The sequence below is a fragment of the Schistocerca nitens genome, chromosome 4 (assembly GCF_023898315.1).
Source record: "Schistocerca nitens isolate TAMUIC-IGC-003100 chromosome 4, iqSchNite1.1, whole genome shotgun sequence".
In the NCBI taxonomy this organism is placed as follows: domain Eukaryota; kingdom Metazoa; phylum Arthropoda; class Insecta; order Orthoptera; family Acrididae; genus Schistocerca; species Schistocerca nitens.
In genome coordinates this window covers 146,289,289-146,313,279 of record NC_064617.1, presented here as the reverse complement: position 1 = coordinate 146,313,279, position 23,991 = coordinate 146,289,289, and the positions used below count along the sequence as shown (strand labels likewise).

Below are 23,991 nucleotides of genomic sequence, written 5' to 3'. Positions count from 1 at the left end.
GAAAGAAAGGATATTGCGGAGACATGGCTTAGCCACAGCCTTGGGGATGTTTCCAGAATGAGATTTTCACTCTGCAGCGGAGTGTGCGCTGATATGAAACTTCCTGGCAGATTAAAACTGTGTGCCGGACCGAGACTCGAACTCGGGACCTTTGCCTTTCTTTCAGGAGTGCTAGTTCTGCAGGGTTCGCAGAAGAGCTTCTGTAAAGTTTGGAAGGTAGGAGACGAGGTACTGGCAGAAGTAAAGTTGTGAGGACGGGGCGTGAGTCGTGCTTGGGTAGCTCAGTTGGTAGAGCACTTGCCCGCGAAAGGCAAAGGTCCCGAGTTCGAGTCTCGGTCCGGCATACAGTTTTAATCTGCCAAGAAGTTTCATATCAGCGCACACTCCGCTGCAGAGTGAAAATCTCATTCTTGACAACATGCTTCAAAATTTTGTTCATAGATTCATTTTCACCTGTAGTGGTTATTATTTTGTCATATTTTAATAAATTCAGTTTACTTACCAACTTGTTTAGCTTTGATTCATTAGTTGGTCTTGTAATTTTTCTACAGCCTGTGGAAGTTTCAGTTCCTTTACTGTTAAAAGTTTGTCTGACCCATGGTCCCTCATGATCTGAAACGCCTAGCTTGATTGGTTCGAATTCCGTTTTGTTTAGATGAAAATTACATATTATGTTATCTAGACATGCTTCCTGTCCTGTGGGTCTGTCATTTATGCAACTGAAATTAAGGGTTCTAAATGTATTTAGCAAGTGGTCAACATTTCTATTCTTAAGGCTAATCACCAAATACTTTTCACCCAGTAGAGATTCTACATCTACATTTACATCCACATCGATACTCTGCAAATCACATTTAAGTGCCTGGCTGAGAGTTCATTCTCTATTATTCCAATCTCATATAGCGCGCGGAAAGAACGATCATCTACATCTTTCCGTGCAAGCTCTGATTTCCCTGATGTCATCATGGTGATCGTCTCTCCCTATGTAGGTCGGCGTCAACAAAATATTTTTGCATTCGGAGGAGAAAGCTGGTGATTGGAATTTTGTGATAAGATTCCTCCACAACGAAAACCGCCTTTGTTTCAATGATGTCCACCCAAATCCTGTATCATTTCAGTGACACTCTCTCCCCTATTACGCGATAATACAAAACGTGCTGCCCTTCTTAGAACTTTTTCGATGTACTCCATCAATCTTATCTGGTAAGGATCCCACATCACACAGCAATATTCTAAAAGAAGACGGACAAGTATAGTGTAGGCATTATGAGGAGCAGATTTGTTACATTGTTACATTTTCTAAGTGTCTTGCCAATAAAACGCAGTCTTTGGTTAGCCTTCCCCACAACATTTTCCATTTGCTCCTTCCAGGTTAAGTTGTTCATAACTGTAATTCCTAGGTATTTAGTTGAATTTATGGCCTTTAGATCTGGCTGATTTATCGTGTAACCAAAGTTTAACGAATTCCTTTCAGCACTTTTCGTTGTTTAGGCTCAATTGCCAATTTTCGCACCATACAGATATCTTTTCTAAATCGTTTTGCAATTTGTTTCGATCTTCTAATGACTTCACTAGTCGATAAACGACAGCGTCGTCTGCAAACAACCTAAGACGGCCACTCAGATTCTCTCCCAAATCGTTTATATAGATAAGTAACAGCACTCTTACCCAACCGCACTATCTTACATGACTCCCCATATCTATAAAACCGTATATTTTCGTAATACACAGATATAAATAAGAAACAGACCAATGCGGCATCGCTGCTTGGTTAAGATATCTCATGTTACCTTCCATTTCTCTCCACTGTAAATGCCTACTCACAGATACGAGTATGGATGGTGTACACTATAGACTGTTTAAAATTAGTTGACAGTTCACGTCTGTCACCTCACTTGCAGCGACAGCGTTGCCACATGGGCTGCTGGCAGCAGCTCTGTTACAGACGATACACCGTGCGCCACTTCACAAGTGCTTCTAATGGGCCCGCACACGTTTTAATATTTACTGACAGTACTAGTTTTTCATGCGTTTAAAATATTAAAGCGACCCTCACACCATCAATTAAATTGTCAGTGGGCAACGTGATTTTACAAGGTTGTATATGCTTGACATTATTCCATTCTGGGAGCGATCTACACTGACATGGAAATAGAAGTAACAAACTTCAAACTGTCACTATCTCTTTAGTAGAGCATTTATTCAGATTATTGGTTTCGGCAAACTATGTCGCCATGGTCTGAGTAGATGCTCTGCTAAAGCGATGGGTGCATTTTGAAGTTTCTTACTTCTATTTTGATCGTTTTACAAAGTTAAGAAGTCGAACATCCAAAAGAAAGCGTTTGCTGCAGTTATTTTAGCTATACCTGTTAAACAACAGAAAACAACGAAAGTGAAGCAATCCGTTCGAGAATGGTTTAAAAAAAAAAACTACTTGTCAAAAAATCTTAATCACAGAAATAAAAAGTGTCAAACCATTTCCGTATGAGTCCTTCACCTTACGACAATTTATTAATGTTGGTACAACGTAAAATAGAAAAGCAAAATGGGAGGAGGAATCGCAGTTGACGAGATTACGTATAACTGAGATTTCTGGTAACAGGCAGGTCATTCCAATGCTTGAAATTTAGTGCTGTAATCATCAAACACAATTCATAAAAATGTTGTTGAAGCCCACGAAGTAATTACATCTGTACTGCAATAACATATTCAGGTAATTAATGTAACTAATGTGACGAGCCTGATACGTATTTCGTAGCCATTGAATATACAGTACATGACGAGGCCTACTATGTTTCCAAATTAAAGAAGGAAAACAACGGCGTAGAGAATGCTCGATTGATCGCTGCAAAGTTCTTTTAAAACTGTCTTATGTTAAAAGACTACCACAAAAATTGATTATGACAGATGTTTTATTTGAAGACGAACTGATAGCATGAAGAGTGCACATTATGGCCGTATGGCTGGTTCAGGAAGCTCTGCCAACCGCGGAGTGCTAAACAATGTCAAACTTTCAATGCTCGACCCCACACTCAGTGCGCATTGAGAATATTTTTGGGGTCATCAATACTGGTCGTCAGTGATTCTATTATTGACAATACGTCAATAGCCGGCCGTGGTTGCCGAGCGGTTCTAGGCGCCCAGTCCGGAACCGCGCGACTGCTACGGTCGCAGGTTCGAATCCTGCTTCGGGCATGGATGTGTGTGATGCCCTTAGGTTAGTTAGGTTTAAGTAGATATAAGTTCTAGGGGACTGATGACCTCCGATGTTAAAAGTCCCATAGTGCTCAGAGCCATTTGAACCAATACGTCAATACGCGCCCCAACTCGGTCAATACAATGACGGATTGATAAAATTACTGAGACTGAGCGTGCGAGGCTTCCTTTTCTTATGTGTAATGTGAAGCAATGTTGGCAGTGGCCGTTTTGAGGTAGAACGGATGGGAAACAGAGATGCTCTGTCGACAGCTGATTTTAAGGTACTGAACTGCTAACATAACCACAACCTCGTGATATGCAATGTATCCGAGGAGACGGCGGTCAACAACTTGTGGCACAACTGTTCGTCACGCTCACTTCGTTCACAGCGAATAAAGCTAACCTCTTTGAGCAAACACAAGAGAGAAATCAGTGCGAAAAACGAACTGCAATTTCTCGCATTCATTGGTTACGTGGAGCTACCCCATATTGGCTTCAGCACCTGGTTATGGTCCACACAAACACAGAACATAGAAATAATGTTTAAATGTACCTCATACATACACACATGCATACATTAACCCTTGTTCCATAGATCATGAATACGACATTTCGTAATGATGTGGGCCGTGTCACTTTAACATAAGTTCTCCTTACACACAATAATTAGTTAATTAACTTTTTTTACATTTACTACTTCATATCTAAGAATTCATCTATTGAGTAGAAGGAGTTGTCATTCAGAAATTCTTTTAATTTGCTTTTAAATGTTGGTGGGCTATCAGTCAGACTTATAATACTATTTGGCAAATGACCAAAGATTTTTGTGGCAGCATAATTCACCCCTTTCTGTGCCAAAGTGACATTTAATCCAGAGTAGTGAATATCATCCTTTCTTCCAGTGTTGTAGCTATGCACTTCGCTGTTATTTGTGAACTGGGATGGGTTATTAATGACAAATTTCATAAGTCAATATAGGTATTGCGAAGGTACTGTGAATATCCCGAGTTCCTTAAATAAATGTCTGCAAGGTGATCTTGGGTGGGCTCCAGCTATAATTCTGATTACACGGTTTTGTGCAATGAATATTTTCTCTCTTAATGACGAATTGCCCCAAAATATGATGCCATATGAAAGCACTGAATGAAAATAGGCATAGTAGGCTAATTTACAGATATGTTTATCATCAAAATTTGTAATAACCCTAATAGCATAAGTAGCTGAACCTAACCGTTTCAGCAGAGCATTGATGTGTTTCTTCCAGTTCAATTTTTCATCAATGCACTCACCCAGAAATTTTGAGTATTCTACCTTAGCGACAGACGTCCTTTCATAGTCTATATTTATCAATGGTGTTATGCCATTTACTGTACAGAATTGTATAAACTGTGTTTTCTCACAATTTAGTGAGAGTCCATTTGCAGATAACCACTTAATAATTTTATGAAAGACATTATTTGCAATTTCCTCAGCTGATTCTTCCTTCTTGGGTGTGATTACTGTACTTGTATTATCAGCAAAAAGAACTAACTTTGCATCTTCATGAATATAGAGTGGCAAGTCGTTAATATATATTAAGAACAATAAGGGACCCAAGACTGAACCCTGTGGGACACCATTCTTGATACCTCCCCAGTTAGAGGACTCTGCTGGTTTTTGTAGACTATTTGTACTATTAATTTCAACCTTCTACATTCTATTGCCTGCTGCAGGCAGCTGCACTGTCCAAAAGAAGGTGAATGCCATTCATATAAGAGTCACTGGGACTTTTTGAAGTGGATGATCAGCTGGAAGAAGAAAATTTCGTAACACTATCTTCGAGAATACCTTCATTATTTCAAGCTTCGACAGTTAGTCGCTTTTTGTGCATCGCAACAGCCCTCCAGTCCATTTTGGTGGCATTTGCCAACTTCACTCACAGTAATTTTTTCATTTTCACGAGTAACGTATCCTTTCACTTACGCCCAAATATGTTCAATAGCTTTAAAGTGGTAGTGGTAAGGTGGTGTTTTTATGACTATGTCCATATTTATAAGGTACCTCGTCAATAACTTAAGTTGGAAACCGGGACTTGTAAAATAACACAAGTTCTAATATTTCTGCTTTTGTCAATGAATCATCCGCAGTATTTCAGTGTTGTCGTAACCACTGAATAATGTCTTTCTTTCGAGAGGACAGTTTAGAGTCTTATCCTTTAAAACTGAATGGTATGGGGCAATGTCCACAATAATTGCTGATCCATTTTCTAAACTTGGTAACAAATTATTTTCTAATCAGTTTAAAAACGTTTCATGATTCTCTTGGTACTCTGATGTTTACTTGGATTTGAAGATCAGTTGACAGCTGGAATAAAGCTGTGGTACATACCAGCATGCAAACGAATAACTCTACCACCTTTTCCAGTGGAGAGTGCCATACCTTCTCCTTTCATAATAGTATGACCAGCATTCAACCATGTTTCATCAATCAAAACAATTCCCAGGAAATTAATATCTTTCATTCCATGCAAAAATCTAAACATCGCCAAGTGGCTATGCCTTCTCGTTCCACCGACGTTTTACAGCCTGAAATATTTTTGTTTTTAAAGCCGAGACTTTGCACAACCGGTCACAAGAACATACTGCTGCCTTCAAAAAGTTCGGCCTCACGCACCGTTGCACGACGCTTACCTAATACAGACCAATCTCTTTTATAATAATAATTATATATGTGACGCCAAATCGCATCTTGCGCGAAAGCATTCAGATTTGTTACCTGTTTCTGCATACTTTTTTTGGCGTATCAAGACAAAAGGGCCCTACTTCGCTTCTTTCATTCTCGTAATTATCTTTACTAATATGAAGTACGGTCGGTTTTATAACCTTAACCGCGGCTGCTGTTCGCGCGGCCTCCGTCTCAGATTATTCCCGCACATTGCACATGAGTTGTCGCGATTCTCCTTTAAACGCAATTCCTCAGCCAGCTTTCTTGTCTGACGTGTTTGCATCCCAGATATTGGGTATGGCCCTTTTCTTTCGGTTTTATCAGACATGATAAACGAAATGAAAAGCATACGCACAACGATGGTAACAGAATACATACGTTTTGATATGCAGCGCTAGCCAAACAATGGAGGTCAGCTGAGCATTTGTTGTGGCAGTTTGGCAACGGCGAACGGCTCGGGCGTGACGTTGAGCACACTCATTGGAGGAAACCAACACCAGCCTTTAAAGTGTCAGCTGTCAAGTAATTTAAAACGGACTGCAATGAATTCTTGCGGATTCAAATTGTTCAAATGGCTCTGAGCACTATGGGAATTAACATCTGAGGTCATCAGTCCCCTAGAACTTAGAACAACTTAAACCTAACTAACCTAAGGACATCACACACATCCATGCCCGAGGCAGGATTCGAACCTGCGACCGTAGCGGTCGCGCGGTTCCAGACTAAAGTGCCTAGAACCGCTCGGCCACATCGGCCGGCCGTCATTATTTTTCGGTGCTTATAATTACCACAGAGGTTTCACTTGATAACAACACTAGTTACAGCCGCGAATTTAAATATTCAGACGGAATTATTAAGCATGATGAGCGTATTGTTTTGACGAAGCAAGCAAAATGACGCAGGAAAAGAAGAGTGTAGATGTTTTAATTTGTACATAAGCATGAAACGTGTATAGGTGTGTGTCTTGCTCTGAACTGCAGCTCCATCTTTCTTACCATTATTGCAAAATTTTGCACATATGTTGGTTGACGCTTTTCAGTGGCTTCTCATTAGAATTGAGTGGAAAATTTAAAAGCAGAACATTAGTCATCGACGATTATCATAATCCACAGAAAACCTGCCATTTACACTATGGTTTTAGCAACTAGAGGCCTATTAATAATTATTTTGCACTTCAGTAGCTGTTGTATCTCAAATAGTTCCTGATGTATATACTGACATATGTGAAGCACCTAAAGATTTTATTAAAGTACGTATAAGGAATGTAATGTCAATTAAGGATTACTCATGAAACTGAAATATAGGCCTCCATTCAACCTGTCAGTAGTAGTAATATGGTATTCTGCCTTACAGCAGGTCTTGTCATGGGTTAAGCCTCTTCCACTTTTGTCTGTCTATAGCCAGTCTTTTCATTTCTGAATATTTATCCCCTTTGATATTGTCCATCATTTGATATCTTCTTTTTCCTCTTCCCCTTTTTCCTCCACCATTCCTTCTGTTCCTTCCTTCAATAAACAGTCCCTCCTCAGACAATGTCCAATACAGTTCCGTTTTCTCCTTCTGATGACTTTCAGCATGTTTCTTTATTCTCCAACTCTTCTTAATACTTCTTCATTCCTTAGTCGGTCTTCCCATTTCACTTTTCCATTCTTCTCCATCTCCACATCCCTAGTGCCTCCAGTCTTCTTTCATCTTCCTTCCTCAATGTCCAGGTCTCCACACCATACAGTGTAATGCTCCAGATGTAACATTTGGCAAGTCTTTTCCTCAGATATTTGTTTAGTGGTCCGCAAAGTAATTTCTGTTTCCTCTTGAATCCTTCTTTTGCCATTGCAATCCTTTTCCTAATGTCTGTTAAGCAATACATATCATCCATTATTACACTTCCCAAGTAAATACACTTAAGCAACTTGATAAAAACTGCTACGTTCTTAGTTAGATGGCAGATAACATGATCGCAGGGAAAGATTTTTATTTCTTCAGTTATGACATCAGAAACTAGAAAATAACAATTATTATGAGGTATATAATTGCAACTATGGTAGCATGAACTTAAGCTACTTGGATGATCAAGGCTTTCATATATCTATTGTTAACTCTAATCAGCATGACAGATTTACAGCACTTTCAACAAAATTAATCATGTTGTTCGTTTTTAATTAATAGTAATGCAAAACTTATGCTTATACACACCATTCCCGCCTGATGGAAGAATGTAATAAATATATCGTCTTTCACACATCCTCTGTTGCACCCCTGAGCGCTTTGGCTATTTTCTAGCAATCTTATTTCTTTTTCTTCGGCATTTGTGCCACGCATCCCACAAACACCCACGTACCTGTTCACCAAAGCGAACGAGCATTACAGAGAACAATTTGCTCGAGTTCACAGCCATTCTCTTGTACTTACGAACAAGCTTTTACAATGAACAAGCGAAAGAGAACATTACGGAATTAGAATTGAGTGTGTGAGCAGTGTTCACCCAAGCGAACGCTGCGTTTTGGGTTATTTGGAGATAACTCACACACATATTTCATCAGACAGAACGCTAACGTAGTGAAATAGTTGTTATGAAACATAGTGATATCCAGACAGGATTATTGTGTATGGTAGCTGCGCTATTGGTGACACAAAAAGCAAATGTAAAACAGCGAAGGAAAAGAAAAATATGGGTGTGTAATTTATGCAGAGGAATCAAATTGTGGTGATAGTGCACTAGTAACTGAATTACAGCTCCCGACTTCATTAAGCCTATTTAAAAGTTTTTCGTGTATGTTTGTGGACGATTTTCGGTGCCTGCTTACTGTAACTGAGGGAAAAATTGCAAAGCAGGATCCTAACTACAAACGAGCAATCTTGGCTGTAGAAAGACTTGCCCTTATGCTTCGGTTCTTAGCAACTTAAGGTTTAATTTTTATATCGCATTTCAACAACCGCTAACGTCTGCAGTGCTATAGTATGCGAAGCACCCAAATGTGATATTAAGGTAACGAAAATAGTTTCAATAAATACAATTAATGTAAAGTGAAAATATACAAATGACCAGCCATAGTCGATAAAACAAAATCTGATTCATAGTTTTTAGGGATAATGTAATGCGGTGAAGATAAAAACTTTCATTTACATACAGACATGCATACATACGTTCATACATACATACACTTACTCAGTAGTGTAGTAAGCTAGTCGGTAATGATAACATACTAGTGTATGAAACATGGTGTTTCCAATTTCTGCTGTACAAGTGCGACTGATAGATCTGAAGGCCAAAACAGTAAATTAATTTAATTATTCCTATCATTTCAGTTTTCCCGCAAGAGCTTCTTTGCTTCATCAGGCGGTGTAAAAAGTGTCTTGGCAATTTCTTGCCAAATGTCGGTTTCTTTTTTGTTTAAAATTTTAAATTGTTATAATCCATTCATCATAAGAATAAACCTGATGTCAACAAACACAAATGCAATGACTGGTCAGAAGCCGTAGTACATGTACACTGGTGTTTGTTACACTCTTGGAAGTACGTCCTACTTATTATTATCAGGGGTGGCTTCTGAGGTAGTGCCGTTGTGCCACGGCACCACTTGTATAAAAAAAGATAGAGAGAGAGATCTACGTCAACTGCGCATAAAACATTGTTTCAGAGTATGTATTCTCTGATTTGAAGAGGCGAGTTTTCCCGCTTGCACTCTCGTGGTAGTTTTCTGAATCTTGGATCCAACTGAAGATTGGCACTGCCTTCCCTCATAAGCGCTGTGTGAAAGGCTTGGTCGTTGGTTTCTACACGCTTCTTATGGCGGGGGTAGACCCCACAGCTAGTCTGACTCAGAGCTTTAAGTCCCTTCCGCCAGAGAGCGGTAAAGTGCGGACCTATAGAAGCACGATCTGCCATCTAGCGATCATGTTAGAATACATCAGGGCACAAATTTCTTGTAATTCAGTTTTCTAATCTTCTGTAAGTTAATGCTAATGTATACCTAAACGCTAATTAATGCTTAATTAAACCGAATGCGGAAATAATACATTTAAATATCGTTATAAATAGTTCAGCAGCAGGGCTATTGCTACAGGGAAAATAAAACTAACGTGTTCACCACCTGTTGAGCATCTGTTTTCCAAACAAAGGTGTAGTACTTCTGTTTATACTTATTACGACCGTGTAATACATACAAACACGTTGTAGTTATTGCGAGGTCAGGTAATTGACCATATATAGCTGCCTGCAACGTGTTATCTGTAAGGGACAATTCAGTTGACTGTGAAAATAGCAAACATGAACAAAGTAAAGAGTCATTGAAAACGCCATTTAGCGACAGGACTCTCAGATGAAAAACACTAGGTAGGCCATTCCCGAATCTGAATTTGCAGCAGCAAACAAAAAATCGATGCTGGATTTGTGGTTGTAAAGAAAGCAACACTGTTTTTTGTTTTCCTTGTGTGTTATTTGGGGAAGATGTTCATTGACGTAAGATATAACTGATATTGGGCACTTACGGTCAAAAATGAAAGTACGTGAAATGTCAAAGCAACACATGAATAATGTGCTTAGTCTTTCATTTCTAGGTGAAACCAACATTCAGCAGAAATTAGATTCGCAATACAAACAACTGACAGCTACAACAAACGTCTAGCAAAGAATAGATGTAGATTGAATTTAACTGTAAACTGTGCTCGGTACAGTGGTGCATTGGAACTGCCTCTCAGAGGCCACGATGAATCTGATACCTCTCAAAATACGGGTGTTTTTCAAGAGCTAATTCAGTTCAGCGCGGAGCTGAATAAAGATCTTCAAGTTCATTTCATTCAAGCATTTTTAAGACTGTTCAGGACAAACTACTGCAATGCACGTTGGAAGTGTACTGTGATGAAGTTCGTAAATAAATAAAACCTGCCGCTAATGTTGCAATAATAGCAGATGAAAACACAGCCGTATCTTGCGAATTTCAATTGGTTATTGTTTTGTGCTATGTTGTTGAGGGAAAACCTGTTGAAAGATTTTGGAACTTTGTTAATCCAGAAAGTCAGAATGCTCATACTATAGCTGAGAGTATTCTGAAAGAAAATGAACCATTAATTAGCGATGGTCGAGCAAAACTAATAGCTCAGAGTTACGATGCTGCAAACGTTATGAGTGGCAAGTCGAACGGGGTTCAGCAATTAATTAAAGACAAATATCCAAATGCAAACTACAAAATGGTTCAAATGGCTCTGAGCACTATGGGACTTAACATCTGAGGTCATCAGACCCCTAGACCTAGAACTACTTAAACCTAACTAACCTAAGGACATCACACACATCCATGCCCGAGGCAGCATTCGAACCTGCGACCGTAGCGATCGCGCGATTCCAGACTGACGCGCCTAGAACCGCTCGGTCACCGAGGTCGGCTGCAAACTACATCCATTGTTATGTGCATCAGTTCAACCTTATGTCTACGGCAGCCTCTGTTAATCCCAAAGCCCGCATCTTTTTTGCACACCTTTCAGGTAATTCTTCTTTTTTTTCTAACTCGCTACAGAGATCAAAAGCGTTGCATATCATTATTCAAAAAAGCTTGTCCAATGTGTGTGACGAGATGGAATTACCGTTCGCGAGTAGAAAAAGATATTTTTGAAAACAGGGAAAAATCATATTACTGGTTATGGAAGTCACTGAAACAAGTGATAGCATAAAATTATCTTCTACTATTGAAAAAGCTGGTTCATACAAACAAAGACTGCAAGATAACGAATTCATTTTCTGGCTATCATTTTTCTATAAGACAATGCCTCATGCAGACGTACTTTTTAATCAGCTTCAGAAGAAGATAACCGAACCGACCACAGCAACACAAGACAACCAGAACTTTGAAGCGGTAAAGCGAAACATCAGAGGTGACATTGACGAGATTATTTTCAAAAATGACAAAACTATGCCTGCCAAGAAGCCACGGTTTCTTGATGGTCATGGAAAAAGAGATGCTTTGGAAGTGCGCGATGCCGTCCTTTCTGAAATAAAATTACGTTTTCATTTCACTGGACACCTCATTGCAGCCAACTTATTTTATGTAAATCAGTTTGATAAATTCATCACAGATTTTCCAGACAAATACATTTCTGGGAAAAAGAAAGTTGAAGAATGAGCTTCAAGTCTTTTATGCTAGGCCTGAGTTGAGAGCAGTTGCTGACGCAGTTCCGTTTCTTATGCTGATTCTAGAGGATGAACTTCGTGACACATTCGACGAGACTGTTTTAAGTTTTGAAACTGCTAATCATAACTCCTATCTCGACATCAGAAGCTGAGCGGTGCTTTTCAATGCTCAAGAGAAAACGTTCCTACGAAACGCCATGAAAGAAGAATGACTGAGTGCCTTAGGGATGCTATTCTGTGAAAAGTCATTCGTGTGTAAAATCGAACATTTCAATTTGAGATGGCAGACTTATTTGCTAACAAGAGAGAGCAACAAATCGATTTACAATATCTTTACTAATGATTATTTTGAAGCTGTCTTCCCAAAGTCATGGAGTAGCTGCTTTTGGTGAGTACAATGCTTTTAGTTTTGAATGTTGGTAATATGATTAAATTTGCTTCGCAAAATCCAGATTACGAGTTCGAATAATTTATACATGCTCCATACTTTCTCGTACTGGCACTCATGTTGTAGCGGACTCGTTTCCGTCAGTCGGCCGCGAACATAAAGCAAAAGGAAGTTCTGCCTGTCAAGGGTGAGAATAGCGGGGAGGAGGGGGGGGGGGGGCAAGCCACGCCCCCCTCTCACAGGGCTGGCACCCTACGCACGTGTACTGTACTCCTGGGAAGGCAGAACCGATGTAACTGATGAAGCAAAGCGGAGCGCATAAATCATTTGGTAACGGCTGGAACGCAGTTGTTAGCTGAAGTTGGTGGTGTCGTTACGTGATACTCCAGGCCCGATCTCCACCGGTAACTTAAGCAATTATACAGTAAAGCACCTCCTTCTTACGACTGCCACATAAAAGTGACCGAACATACTCCGTGAGGAGTGAAGAATCGTGCTGTTGTTATGTGTGCGCGTGTGTGTATTTGTGTGTGCGAGAGAGATTTTCGGAGTTAGTGTTACGTTTTATGTCTAATGCAGACATGCGAGAAAGATAGCTGAAGCAACTTCTCTCTCTCTCTCTCTCTCTCTCTCTTATACAAACACTTGCTATCATGTTCTACAGTATATATATCAAACTCTTACTGTGCATAAGAAGGCCATTGTTGTAATAAGTGTTTATTTCTGTTTCTCTACACGTTTTGTTTGATATAGTATATTATGAAATATGTGAATTGTCGACAAGATTCCGTAGTACGTCCCATGCTACCAAACTAAGCTTTTTTGGTACCACCAATGGAATGCCTCAGCGGCCGCCACCGAGATATATTATTACTAAGTTACGTTGGATGAACCTTTAAGATATTGAAATGTATTAACATCCATCAACGTTTTTCTTAATCATGCATTAGCTACGTAGTTTTTATTTCAAAAATCATTTACAGTCACAGCCTCTGCAGCGTTGTGCGCTGTTAAAGCGCAGTATGAAAATGGCCGAAGCTGCTTTCTGTTCCCTAGTGAAACACGCTTGTGGAATACGGTTAAAAAGTGTCGCGGAATAGGCTGTTCTTAATGTTTTTCATAAATTTACGGAGCTAATCGGCTTTGAAGTTCTCCCCGCCAATGTTTGTACTACAATTGATACACATGTAGATTTTGTAGGCTTAGCGCAATCAATAGCGTAATGATTGATAATTAGATACAGTTAATGGTGCGCTGGTTCAACTTGCCCACTTGTCATTCAATATGAAATACCTACATATCGTAATTATAAAACTCATCATCATTTTTTATGAATAATGGACGTCTTCTTGTTTCTAATTACATATTGGACACGAAATTCCTGTTTTCATGTCATATACAAATTCTTAATTATCGATGTTTTATTAAAGACTGTTCATAGAAGTTGCTTAAATTTAGAAAACATAACAATTTAATTTTTAAGGCAAAAATGAAAAACCAAATACTCTTTGTTTGGACTGTGTCCATCGTTTTATACCACAGATGTAGATAAGTATCGTAGAAACATGAGAAACAATCATTTTCACAGCATCGAGCACATCATACAAACACTGCTTTTTTACATTTGCTACTGAACCATTACAGAATGAACCCAACAGAACTGATCTGGAGACAACTTGCGGGATTTGGCCCAAGAAGTAACAACACTGTTTAAGCTGCCAGACGTACTGGAACTAATGCATGCAGCTTTCTCACATGTCACTGCTGAACGCTAGGGGGGTTAAGAACGGGCTCGTCATAAAATAAGAGAAAATGCGGTACCTGGTTGGCTTCGTGATAGGCTCGTTATCAACACAGCAGGTGACACTTGTCGCGAATGGGTCGCGGATGTGAGTAGAAATGCATAAGATGAACATGTAGAAAGCAACCTAACGTCAGCCAGGGCGCTGGGAAGCAGGAGAGGTTGCGTTTTTGTGGCAAGGGACGCTGGAGCTACGTGGCCAGCTACGACAGAATGTTCTGGAAGGACCACAGGACACGGGAGGCGCGCGTGATCGCGGGGGTTTGCATCAGACGAGCCTATATAATCAGGGTCGCTGGTGTTGCTAGAGATTTCCTTCGACAGTTGCCTCAGACGCTGGACCTGAGTTACTCTGCACTCGGCACGGGACTCAGTTTCTCGTGGCACTTAGCTGCACAGGGTACATGCAGGACTGCACAACTTACATTCAATGTGTTGGTGCCTCTTAGGGTTCGACAGTGGTCTTATCCTACCTCGTATTTCGTCTCACTGTCAGTCATTTCTTCAGAAGTATATGTCCCTTATCCCACAAAGTTCCCTTATCTGCAAAGAACTTTTCCAGCACCAGGACTTCGAGTTGGACGAGCCATCTCATTTCTGGAATTAGCGTCTAGCTTCCATCCTGATCCGCTCAGACCCGACACACTATAGAACTGAAACATATTTCTCGGATTCGGAGAAGGAAGGAGCTAAGATATTACCAGACGATTGACTGTAACTAATATTTTCAGTGGCTTCTGTGGTATCGATAGCTACGATGCCACGGTATAGGTAAAAGTTCTTAGGTTGGCACTACGACACCGACTCCGACGACAGCGCCCTCTAGCCGGCGCTGTGCAGTTGTTCGAGCGCCGCTCCACATTCTGCGCCATTTGATTCCGAGTAGACGACCAAGCAACAATGTTTCTATTTCCTAGTGGGCGAACCACTACAGATTTTGCCTGTGTAACTTTTGTGAGCTTTGATACATCCGGCTCCGCACCTGTGTGCTCCCCAGTGCAAAGTTAGGTATTCACGTTATTGTGTATTCAAGTTATTATCGTGAGATAGTAAAACCACCTTTACCTTAAAAGCTGCACCGAGAGATTTTTACCTCACCTGCTGTACTCGCTTCCTACATTCGGCCTACCCTTCAGTTTACAGGAGCGAACCGCGCGCTGCCTTCCAGGAGGGATACAAAAGCTTCAGTATTCAACAGTGCGGTGAAATCCCTGCAGTATGCTTTTACATTACACACAGCTCGCCCAGAAAAATTACTCTATCCTTCAGTTAGAAATTTTCAACATTCTTGTTTTTAATTAGAATACTACTTCAGATGAGAACGAGTGCATTTTATGCTTTCCGTCTGGTCACCTAAGAAGAACGCGGTAGTGCTGGAGTTTCGCCAGATATTATTTCATTCTCTTTAAAAATTAAATGACATTCGAAGCTATAGCGTTTCTTTGTTCGTCTCTTTTTACATCTGAACTGCAAGTGCTCACATCATTGCAGTTTAGTTTGAACGCTGACTGGCCAGTACTGTGCACGTTTAATGCGACCAAAGTTGTTGTCTCGCATCGCTCAGTCTATGTGCTTGTAAAACAGCATAAAACGTATCCTTATTATAGTACTTGCTGTATTGCTCACAGCTTGGATTCCGCTCTACGTGAAACGAAATCCAATGAGATTCAAGCAAACGCGGAAGAATACAAGGTCTCTGAGGTCGCATTGGTGACGTAAAAGAGCCAGCTGTAGGAGGGGAGATAAGTGGAGCTAACCACTCAGACCATGTGGAAAGCAAAGATACACAGGCTATCACAAATAAGGCAGCCGTCCAGGAATCGGCCGCTAATTTGAGTTTAGAGGAGAAGAATACAATCCTCAAACAGTTTCATGATTCACCAATTGGTGGCCATCAGGGGAAAGGAAGAACTTACGAAAGAATAAAAAAAAATTGTGCATGGGAAGGCATGAAAGCCGATATAGAGCAGTAAATTCGCAAATGCGAAAGCTGCCAAAGGAAAAAAAATACACAAAACAAAACTAAAATGCCCATGGAAATTACGACTGTCCCTGAGCATTTATTTGAAAAGTGTGACATTGATATTGTTGGTCCAATGACCCCCCCACAGACAAGGGCAATAAGTACATCCTTACTTTTCAAGATGCACTAACAAAATTTCTAGTCGCAGAACCTGATGTAAACATTACGCCGAAAATAAATATGGACAATCATATCAAATAATATTTAGAAACCAGAAAACAGCGCCTTTCAGCTTTCCCATTTGTGTCTTGTTTAATTTATAACTGCCAAATAACACCCGAAACCGTTTTTCTCCTTCAGTTTCTTCAGTGCAGAAACAATTTTCGTTTACGACTTTTATCTGGTCTTTTCTGGGCAAAGTTTAGGCTACTTCTTCCACCATGTATACTAAAGCCAATTTTATATATTATTTTCTATATTTGGCCTGTCTTGTGGGAGAACAGTCGCTGGGGAAGATCATATCTTCACGTGAGCTGCGCATTGTCTCGCGAAAACAAAGGAAACGATAAAATTAAAGTTAAAAAGGCAAAAAATCCACTATCGTAACAGTGTTGACTTCCGACGTTAACAAATAATGCCGCCGTCCCGAATTTCTGCGCATGCGCGGAGTTGCGCCTGCTCAGGAACTGTACGCAATGCAGAACCGGTTGATAATTGCCGTAACTGCCTCACTTGCGACCTGTTTGGTAGGTGACGCACACCATGAGAAGTGCGTTTTACCAGAAAGTCACAAGACTTTAGCGGCAGCGAAACACGGAAAGTGGCGTAGTTCACAGACGTTGCTACGTCCAGTTGAAGGCGTTCCCGTGTTTCGCTGTCGCTAAAGTCTTGTGTGGTACGATAGGCAGACTTTCACATTCCTTCGCATGAGATACTGATATCGCTAATCGACTGTTGCCTTCCCGAATGAATTACGATAAAGAGTCACACAGTAGCTGTTCAGTGCAGTGAATGTGCGTTCGTGATGATTGGATACGTACTGATTTCCACAGCAGTATTCCTTCTGCTGCTAAAGCTGTATAACAAATGCACTATAGGAGTTTGTCAGAGTCAAAGATTATTGCATGGAAAAACTGCAATTGTTACCGGTTCAAACACAGGTAGGAGAACAACAGTTGTCCAGATAATATTTTGCATAGATGCAATGTATCCATATACCGGTATTTCAAAAGCAGATAGCATACCATTTTGGCAATATACGCGAAATCGATGACAAGACTTTTTTTCTCTATTTGGTGAAGTCGTCATTTTCCATCCAAGAAAGTGTACAAGATGCTTAACGCTCAGCATAACACAATATCGTTACTGCCAGTTTATTTACTAGGGTAAACGTACATTATTCCATAGATCAGTAAGTGTGAGAAAATGGATGTGGAACGAGTCATTATACATAATATGAAAAGAATGAGCACAATAGTGATAACATTTCTAATAATAGAAAAAGGAATGGTGCATTCGCTATTGTTTTTCTTTACCACCACTGATCAAAATACAGAGTGTCACAGAAGGTCTTAACACACAATAGCAAAGACATTAACAAAAATTTCCATTGAGGACTTTCACATTAATTCTGTGTGTCCATGAAAATTGCAAGTAAAAAGTTTTATTGATTTCTGCCAAATCCTTCTGTGGAATAAAAGCAGGTACTGCAGCATTTCCCTAAATTATTTTTAAACAAAGAGATACCGTATTATTTCTCCTGTTTTTCCCATTGTGAATTGTATATTACATGTTGTACAAGGAGTGAACTAGTACTTTAGGACAATTCGAGTCAAAGAATACCATATTACATATAAAAAAAAAACTTCCATCAAATATTGTACCGGTACTGTTTGACACATGACTTGACAGGAAAGGCTAATGTGGACTGACACTGATGCAAATACCAAATGGGACCAGTATTTATTTAATTATTATAATAATTTTACATGTCCTAGTCTTTTCTTTATTCAGTTACTATTGTAATTTTACATGACCTGTCGACAAAAAATTAGTAAACAAACGACCAAAAAATAAAAAGCTGATTTGGTGACGTAATCCATGCAAGAAATAAACTGAAAGGGTATTACGACCTCTCGGGGAAAAAAAACTGAGGCGTATAATACTGTGTACAAAATAAAAGGGAAAGAGTGCTGCAGATTCATAACAAATGTTGTTTTCATTAAGCGGTTTTTGACCTAGTAAAGCAGTTAAAAACCAAAGATCCATTTGGCTTGGATAGCATTACATCACATCTCATAAGGGAATGCAGGGAAAGTCATCCAAAATCCTTAACTCGTATTAGAAATGCTGCACCTCAAGATGGTATTCTAAGCAATTAAAATAACGGTTCGTAGTATTTAAGAAAGGGAAGAGAGGTGAATTATGAAATTACAGGCAAATATAACTGATTTCCACATTTGCATAAATCTATGAAACAATAATACAGAATACACAAAACTTAAAATACTACCATTATCATAACGTGGATTCAGAGAAGGGAAGCCAATAATGATGACAAAAGAGTTGGCAGGATATATCACTTGACGGGCAACAGAAGATATTTATGGATCTGGCAAAAGCATTTGAATGCACAAAAGAAGCAGTCCTGAAAACTGAAAATGCAAATAAGTATCTATTACGACAGAGGCTTTGTATAAATCAGTCAAATGCAGTGTTTCAAATGAAACATAGGAAAATGTATTTAATGTATATTTTAAAATAAATAGAGAAGTAAGAAGCACAACATTTGAGAAACTAGTATAGATAAGCATTTGACATGGGGATGCACATAGGTGCACTGTGTATGCGATAAACACACTCATTTTTCTTATATGCAAAGTAGCAAATGTTATTGATGAGAAAGTTCTGAGAACAGTCTGCAATGGACTTGTGTTCCCACATCAGTGCTAATCAGTTCACACATGGGAGAGTGCACAAGCTGGCTACCAGTACCAGCACTTAAAAAGAATGTTTGTAATTCAGAAAACACCAGTGAGGTGTGTAGCAAAAGTACCATGCAGACAGCCCTGTAGACAAGTACCGGTATTCATACAGCATAATGTTTTGACAATGTACAGAGTGTATACATAAAAAATATTACAGTAGTGAGAGAAAATGGTAAACATGTCCTTAATAAAGACATACATATTGTAGAGAGAGGAAAGGAAAATAACTACACTAAGTTTAGGCAGTGAGAGCTCAGTCCAGGTTTTTTTTTCCCCCCCAAGCATTGTATCTCAGTTGTGGAAATAAAAGGAATTAAAAGCTCCAAGCTCCAAAGAGGACTTAAAAGTGTACCTTGTGGACAAATGTACATGCAGTAGAAGAAGTGAGTAGGCCAACTTAAAATGGAACAGAAAATATGTAATAACTTGTTACATTCCTGTAAAATGTGATTGTTTCCTTTTATTGTACATTTATTTCATATGCATTGTAATTAAGGCTTGATTCAATGTAAAATGATGAATGCATTCAGAATACTGACATTACATGTATCTTGGCCCATCTGCGTATAAAATTGTGACACACCCAATACTGTCAACTGAAAATTATCTGCTAGAGTTCATGGGTGAAGAATAAATAAGCTTGTTTTCTATTAAAAGTACACTCCGTGTACAATATGTAATCTACGAGAGCAAACAAGAACATCAAATCAAAAATTCCTAGCATGTTTGTTTTCTTCTGATGATATGGTTTTAATCTCGGCAATATGCTTCAGAGATGAATACACTAAACAGATTCAGAAGGACGTAGGTTGCAGTAGGTACTGGGGGATGAAGAAGCTTGCACAGGATAGAGTATCATGGAGAGCTGCATCAAACCAGTCTCAGAACTGAAGACCACAACAACAACAATGCTTCATAATGAGCAGGGTTATATATGACAAATATATCAGGGAGTATATGCACTAAGATTTACTACTTATTATACTAATTTATTTGGAAAGATTACAGCATGAGGTCTGAGGAAGTATTCTACTGACTATTTTTTTTTCTGTACTGTACAAATTTCTATTTTATTATGTTGCACCAGATTATTGCGATGTAACACATTATCAGATAAAATCATCCAAATTATGCTGACATTGAGATACTGCAGTCATCAAAACAAGAGATCACTCTCAGAGAAAATGTTGCTCACGAAAACTGTTTTAGTGTCATGAGAGCATGATGTTCCTACTTCAGTGTGTTCAATAAACACTTTGAAGAACAAAATAAGAACATTTATTGTTTTTCCAGTGTTTTTTATACAACTGGTCTCATCAAGGTAATTAATAGAGTCAGTCAGTTTTACGCATCACAAGAGGCTATTTACAAGACAGCATTACATCTACATCTATACTTTGCAAACCAGTGTGAGGTGCATGGCAGAGGGTGAATGGAAATATGCTGTAGTTTTGCCATTGCAGCTCCTTGTGTTACTGGTAATTTTATTTTAGTTTGTCATCCTTGTGATGCCCAGAAGTTAGACTTGAATGTATTTAGTTTCATCTAATGTGTAAATAATAATTATTTTAGGTGCTTTGTTGCATGTTTTTAGTGGGCAAATGGTTAGTACCAGACTACCAAATCCAGAGATCTGGTATTTGATCCCTAGTCAATCCTAGGTAACCATTTCTAATATTTTTTCATCTGTTGATAATAATTTGTTAATGTTAAATGCCATGTTACATCACTGGGTAGAGTCCGCATTAAATAGTAAGTCCTCCTATTATTGCTGGTTCAGTCAGTTCAAAGATTGGAGGAAGGGAGGAACACAGCATCTTCATCTCAATTTTCACATTGAGTACAGCCTTACACACTGCATATTGATTAGTAAAACATAAGAGGCAAGTGCAAGAGTTTAAGGATTTGTATTTGAATCTTGCTATGTCTTCATTCTGTGTTTATTTTTATACCTTTTGTAGAGTTTGGCTTTTTGTTTTCTGTTATGGAGTCAGAAGAACTATGGTCACTGACTGTAACATTGTAGTTTCTCCATTTAGCTTTATTAACTATTTAATCAGATCTCTTGATAAGGCGACTAAGATAAAATTTCCATGGGTACAATTTTTCCATTTAATTTGTTACTTTCTCTTGCTATTGATCAGATATTGTTCATAGTCATTATCAGGAGATTTGCAAATACGAGACTGAATGTAAACTTGTCTTTACTTCTTGTCTTTGTCTATTACTATCCTGCAGTTTCAGTCAAGTCATTGTAACATTTTTATGAGAAATTGTGTAAAATCCCATTGAGGTGTAGTCAGAACATATAGACACTGATCCCCAGAAAGTTTCATGCTATTCTGCGTAGGCATGAAATTGCTGTGTGAAGTAATAATGTAAGTGATAAAAACCCTAGCAGTCTACGTCCATGAGGTGATCACAAATCCTGTAACAGTAACTTTGTCAGCTGGAAAACAAGAAAAGAAAACAAGGAAATTCAGTGACACTGCAAAATAAAGAAGGGGCATAGGAAACCACGATCATACACTTCTGGAACAACAGGATGTTTGTATCTACAGCAAGTAAGAAACTAATAAAGAAGTTACAAACATTAATGACAGTAATTCCAACAAAAAGAATTTTGCATCATTGAACAAGTTGAATACACAAGTACCGGTATGTAGAGTGAAACATGGAAGTGTAGGAATGCTAACGCTGGTAAGCTAAGGATTGAACTTAGTAAGTATACTACTGGTAAAAGTAAATTCTATATTAATATTTTTGAAGGCAACAGCAATACAGAAAGCACATGAAGGCAGAAAATATGTCTTAGTGAATTCATGTGTATCATCTACCTCACACTTAAATTGTTAACTAGGAGCAATATTTTCTTTATTATGAATACAAGCTGTGGAAGTTACATGCCTGCATGTAATTGTAAACAGTCATACTGATTACCCCCTGATGAGAGCAAGACAATATCACCAGGAAGAGACTATTAAAAACAGTTGTGTCCCCCCCCAAGGACAACCTCCTTCAGGTTTTACAATCTGCTGCCTGTTTCCAAAGGTAATTTGTGGAGGCAGTCCTTTAATTTAAATGAGACAACTGCAGCTTTCTTACATTTAATGTAAACTGTACTTATTCAATCTAAGACATTGTGTTAGTTCTAAAAGGAAAACCTCTTCATCTCCAAATGAGCACTGTAATCTACCTCCTTTTGAAGCTGCTGACTGTATTCATCTCTTGGTCTCCCTCTACAATTTTTGTCCCCCACACTTCCTTCCAGTTCTAAACTGATGATCCCTTGGTGTGTCAGAATGTGTGCTATCAACTGAGTCCTTCTCTTGGTCAAGTTATGCTATGAATTCCTTTTCTCCCCAATTCCATTCTTCATTGGTAATATGATTTGCCCATCTCATTTTCAGCATTCTCCTGTAGCACCACATTTCGGAATCTTCTTGTCTGAACTGTTTCTCATTCGCATGTCACTTCCCTATAAGGCTACAATCCAGATGAATTCCAAGGGCAATCCAATGAAAATTGAACACCTGCCACAACAGGACCAAGGAATGGCTTCATTAAAAAGTAATTGTGATATGCATTAAGACACTTATCCCACTGGGAGATGAGATGATCAATTTTTGTTTCATAGTATGCAGTTGGTACTTGCTCTTGCACTTCCTCATCTGGCTGAAACCAACATCCATGCATATCTTTGTTCAGGTCACCAAACATGTGAAAATCACATAGTGAAAGGTCTGAGCTGTGCAGAGGATGTTGTAGTTTTTTGCCACCAAATCACTGAAGTGCAACTTTCAGCCGATTGTTGGTGTTAGGGCAGCCATTATCACCCAGCAGGATGATTCTGTCCAACAGAATTCCTGTCCAGTGGCATTCCTTTTAATTATGGCACATTGCAGATTCTGCAAAGTGTCTTCATAGCTCTGTAGATTTGTTGTGGTTCCATCCTCAAAGAACTCTGCAAGCAGAGGAAGCATCCTGTTGCATGATAACACTCGCCCCCACACTGCTAATCAGATGAAGACTATGCGTTGATGATTTGATTGGGAAATACTACAGTATCCTCCATACAGCCCAGATCTTTCACTATACTTTTTCACACCTTTGGTGGCCTGAAGAAAAACATGCCTGGACATTGATTTCAGTCAGACAAGGAAGTGCAAGAGCGGGTGCTGTTGTGCATCCATCAGTGGCCGGCTGCATTCTGTGGAACAGGAATTGATAACCTTGTGTCCCAGTGTGATGATTGTTGTAACGCATCTAGTGATTACTTCTGAATGGAATCATTCCATGGTCCCATTGTGACAGGCATTTGATTTTCATTTGGCTGCCCCTTATTTCAAAAAAGACTTCCTAATATTAAAATCTATATTCAGTGTTAACAAATTTCTCTTCTCCAGAACTGCTTTTCTTGCCATTGCCAGCCTACATTGTATATACTCTCTTCTTTGGTCATTGTCAGTTATTTTACTGACCAAATAACGAAAGTCACCTGCTAATTTTAGTGTCTTGTTTCCTAATCTAATTCCCTCAGCATCACCTGATTTAATTTGACTGCATTCCATTATTCTTGTCTTGCTTCTGTTAATGTTCATCTTATATTCTCCTTTCAAGACACTGTTCATTGCATTTAACAGATCTTCATAGTCTTTGACAGTCTCTGGTCTCTGAGAGAATTATAATTTCATCTGCAAACTTCAAAGATTTATTTCTTGTATGTGAACTTTTATTCCTTATCCAAATTTTCCTTTGATTTCCTTTACTGTTTGTTCATTGTACAGTTGAATAACACCATGGATGAGCTACAACCCTGTCGCACTC

At 39.1% G+C, this 23,991-nt stretch overlaps 1 protein-coding gene and 1 non-coding gene across 2 annotated transcripts in view; both read left to right on the top strand.

Annotated features, from left to right (window-relative positions):
* The first annotated feature begins 269 nt into the window (after nt 1-269).
* On the top strand, nt 270-344 carry Trnas-cga (transfer RNA serine (anticodon CGA)). Its single transcript has one exon. It is a non-coding gene; the product is annotated as a tRNA-Ser (tRNA).
* A 16,574-nt stretch (nt 345-16,918) lies between these two features.
* Nucleotides 16,919-23,991, top strand: part of LOC126251603 (retinol dehydrogenase 14-like) — a 59,460-nt gene continuing 52,387 nt past the window's right edge. Inside the window, exon 1 of the mRNA XM_049952135.1 lies at nt 16,919-17,337. Coding sequence (XP_049808092.1) covers nt 17,202-17,337 — 136 coding nt within the window. The 5' untranslated portion in view covers nt 16,919-17,201. The remainder of the gene's footprint in view (nt 17,338-23,991) is intronic.